The 2,495-nt window shown below is 68.4% G+C and overlaps 1 protein-coding gene across 1 annotated transcript; it reads left to right on the forward strand.

Annotated features, from left to right (window-relative positions):
* Window positions 1–2: 2 nt before the first annotated feature.
* On the forward strand, window positions 3–2,045 carry TCN2 (transcobalamin 2; the record flags this gene model as incomplete). The annotated part of the gene is made up of 9 exons (XM_031062457.1): window positions 3–64; window positions 137–184; window positions 265–398; window positions 495–653; window positions 729–904; window positions 1,124–1,298; window positions 1,388–1,580; window positions 1,720–1,841; window positions 1,938–2,045. Coding segments are annotated over 9 exons (1,131 nt in total), but the record flags the coding sequence as incomplete, so codon positions are not given.
* Between the last annotated feature and the right edge of the window lie 450 nt (window positions 2,046–2,495).

The raw sequence follows: 2,495 nt of genomic DNA on the forward strand, positions 1-2,495 counted from the left end.
CCCCGCGGCTGGAGCGCCGCTACCTGGAGCGGCTGCAGGACAACTTCCAGCACCCCTACGGCAGGTGGGTGCCCGGGGGTCCCCGCGGGCCTTTGGGGCCGCCCCTGTCCCCCGCACTGACACTCTGTCCCCGCAGGAGCCTGCAGGGCCACAGCCGCTCCCGGTGGGACGCTGAGCGCAGCACGTACGTGTGGGTGTCCCGGGGTCCCCGCGGGGCAGGTGGCACCTCGGGCGGTGTCCTGGGAGGTGACCGGTGCCTTGCAGGAGCGTGGCGGAGCCCCCGCGCACGGGGCGGCTGGCACTGTACCTGCTGGGGCTGCAGGCCGCCTGTCCCCCAGTCAGTCCCCATCGCTCGCTGGTGACATGGCTCAAGTACTACCTGGAGGAGGACTGGAGAGGTGAGGGTGTCCCCGTGGGGTGAGTGCCCACCTGGCACCTACAAATCCGGCTGTGAAGCACTGGCTCACCCTGGTGACACCACACGTTGTCCCCAGGCTCCCAGGAGCGAGGCCACCCCGTCACCAGTTACTACCAGTACGGGCTGGGCGTGCTGGCGCTGTGCGTGCACCGCAAGCGGGTGCGCGAGGAGGTGATCCAGCGGCTCCTCACGGCCCAGCACCATGGAAGGCTTGGGCACGGTGGCAACACCGTGGGTAAGGGCCCGTGGGCACAGGCGGTGGCACCCTGGCGGTGTGGGACTCCGAGGTGACACCGGGCTGTCCCTGCAGACACCGAGGCCGTGCTGGCACTGGCCTTCACCTGCCTGGAGCGGAGGAGGTTGGTGGGGACCGAGCTGGCGGCCAAGCTCCGGCTGGCTGCACACGAGGCCAGCAGGAACATGGCCAAGGCCCAGGGCCCCGACGGCGCCATCGGCAACATTTACAGCACCCCGTGGGCCCTGCAGGTGGGTGTCACCTGAGGGGACATCTGGGCTGGCACTGGGAATGGGCATGGGGGGAAGTGGGTCTGCAGACCTGGGTGTGGGTGCAGGTGCAGATGTGGGTGCAGATGTGGGTGCCCAGGCAGATGCAGCTGCCGTGGGGCAGGTGATGCTCAGCAGTGCAGTGCCCAGGTACCCAACCCTCCTCCCTCTTCCCACCGCCTCTATCCCTCCCCGTCCCAGGTGTTCCTGGCCACAGGCGAGTGCCAGACGGAGCCGGCGTTCGGCCAGGCCATGGCTGCACTGCTGGAGAACCTGGACGCCTTCGGCACCGCTGCCACCATGGCCCAGGTGCTGCCGGTGCTGCACGGCCGCTCCTACCTGGACATCGCCTCCAGGCACTGCGGGGAGGAGCCAGGTAGGAGCTGGGCTAACGGGACTGGGGTCAGTGCCGGTGTCACCACAGGGGTGGCTGCGTGTCACCAGTGCCGTGGTGGCTTCTCGCAGACACGCTGACACCCCTGGACATGGAGCCCCTGCCTGAGGTGCCGGGGAACAAGACGGTGCAGCTGGTGGTGGAGTGTCCTCTGCCCTGGTGCTATGACCTCTGGCTCTACGACCGCCCGGTGCCCGTGCCCGCTGCCGCCTCCCTCCTGGACGTGCTCCAGGCGGCCGCGGCGCTGGACCCCCGTGAATTCAGGTGTGTGGGGGTCGCACTGTGGTGGCCACGTGTCCTGCACCTGTGCCCTGTGCCGGGCTCACTCCGGTTCCCAGCTCACAGCTCTCTTGGAGCAGCTCTGTGCCCCCCCAGCAGTGCCTCAGCCCTGTCCCACCTCCAGGTTCCACACCCAGGACACCCCCCAGGGCCCCTTCCTGACCCAGGTGCTGGGGCTGGAGGCCCGGCAGGAGAAGCGGAACTACTGGCAGATCCTGTCTGCGCCCAACACCCCCCTGCAGATGGGTGAGTGGCGGGTGGGGGTCCCTGGGGAGGTGGCAGGGGTCCCCTGCAGGCCCGTGGCTGCTGTCTCACCCCAGACTGTCGTCCCTCTCCCCACAGGTATCGCCCAGTACAGACCCCCGGATGGGGCGAGTGTCATCCTGCGCCTCAGCGAGTGGTAGAGGGTGGGGGGGTGATGGCAATGAAACCCCCAGTGTGGGCACAGGACCTGCCGGCTCCCTGCCTCCTGCTTTCCGTGGGCCAGCACCCCAAATCTGCCAGGGGCAGGAGGAGGGGGACACACACGATGCTCTGTGTCCTACAGGTGCAGTGGGACGGGAGCACCAAAACCAACAGCTCCTCCAGTCCTGGTCGCACTCGGGAATGGGGCAGGCGGCCGCTGGGAGCAGCCGTTTTTGGGGTGTCCAAAGCATTTTTGGGACGGTCGAAAATTTGGGGAGTCTGAGTCAGCGCTGTTCATCCTCAGCAAGCTGGATCCTCCTCCTTGTAACCCCCTGGGTGTTACTGAGCCCCACTGTCGCAGGGCTCGGGGGCACCGCAGTGCCCGAGGGACACCCCCAAATCTGCACATCCGTGACTCCCCGGGAGTTTAATCCGGCCCCAAAATCCCCGGGGCAGCGGCGGGTCGGGGTCGGGGGCGGCGGGGCCGGGCGGGGC

The sequence above is a fragment of the Geospiza fortis genome, unplaced genomic scaffold, assembly GCF_000277835.1.
Source record: "Geospiza fortis unplaced genomic scaffold, GeoFor_1.0 scaffold224, whole genome shotgun sequence".
Lineage (NCBI taxonomy): Eukaryota > Metazoa > Chordata > Aves > Passeriformes > Thraupidae > Geospiza > Geospiza fortis.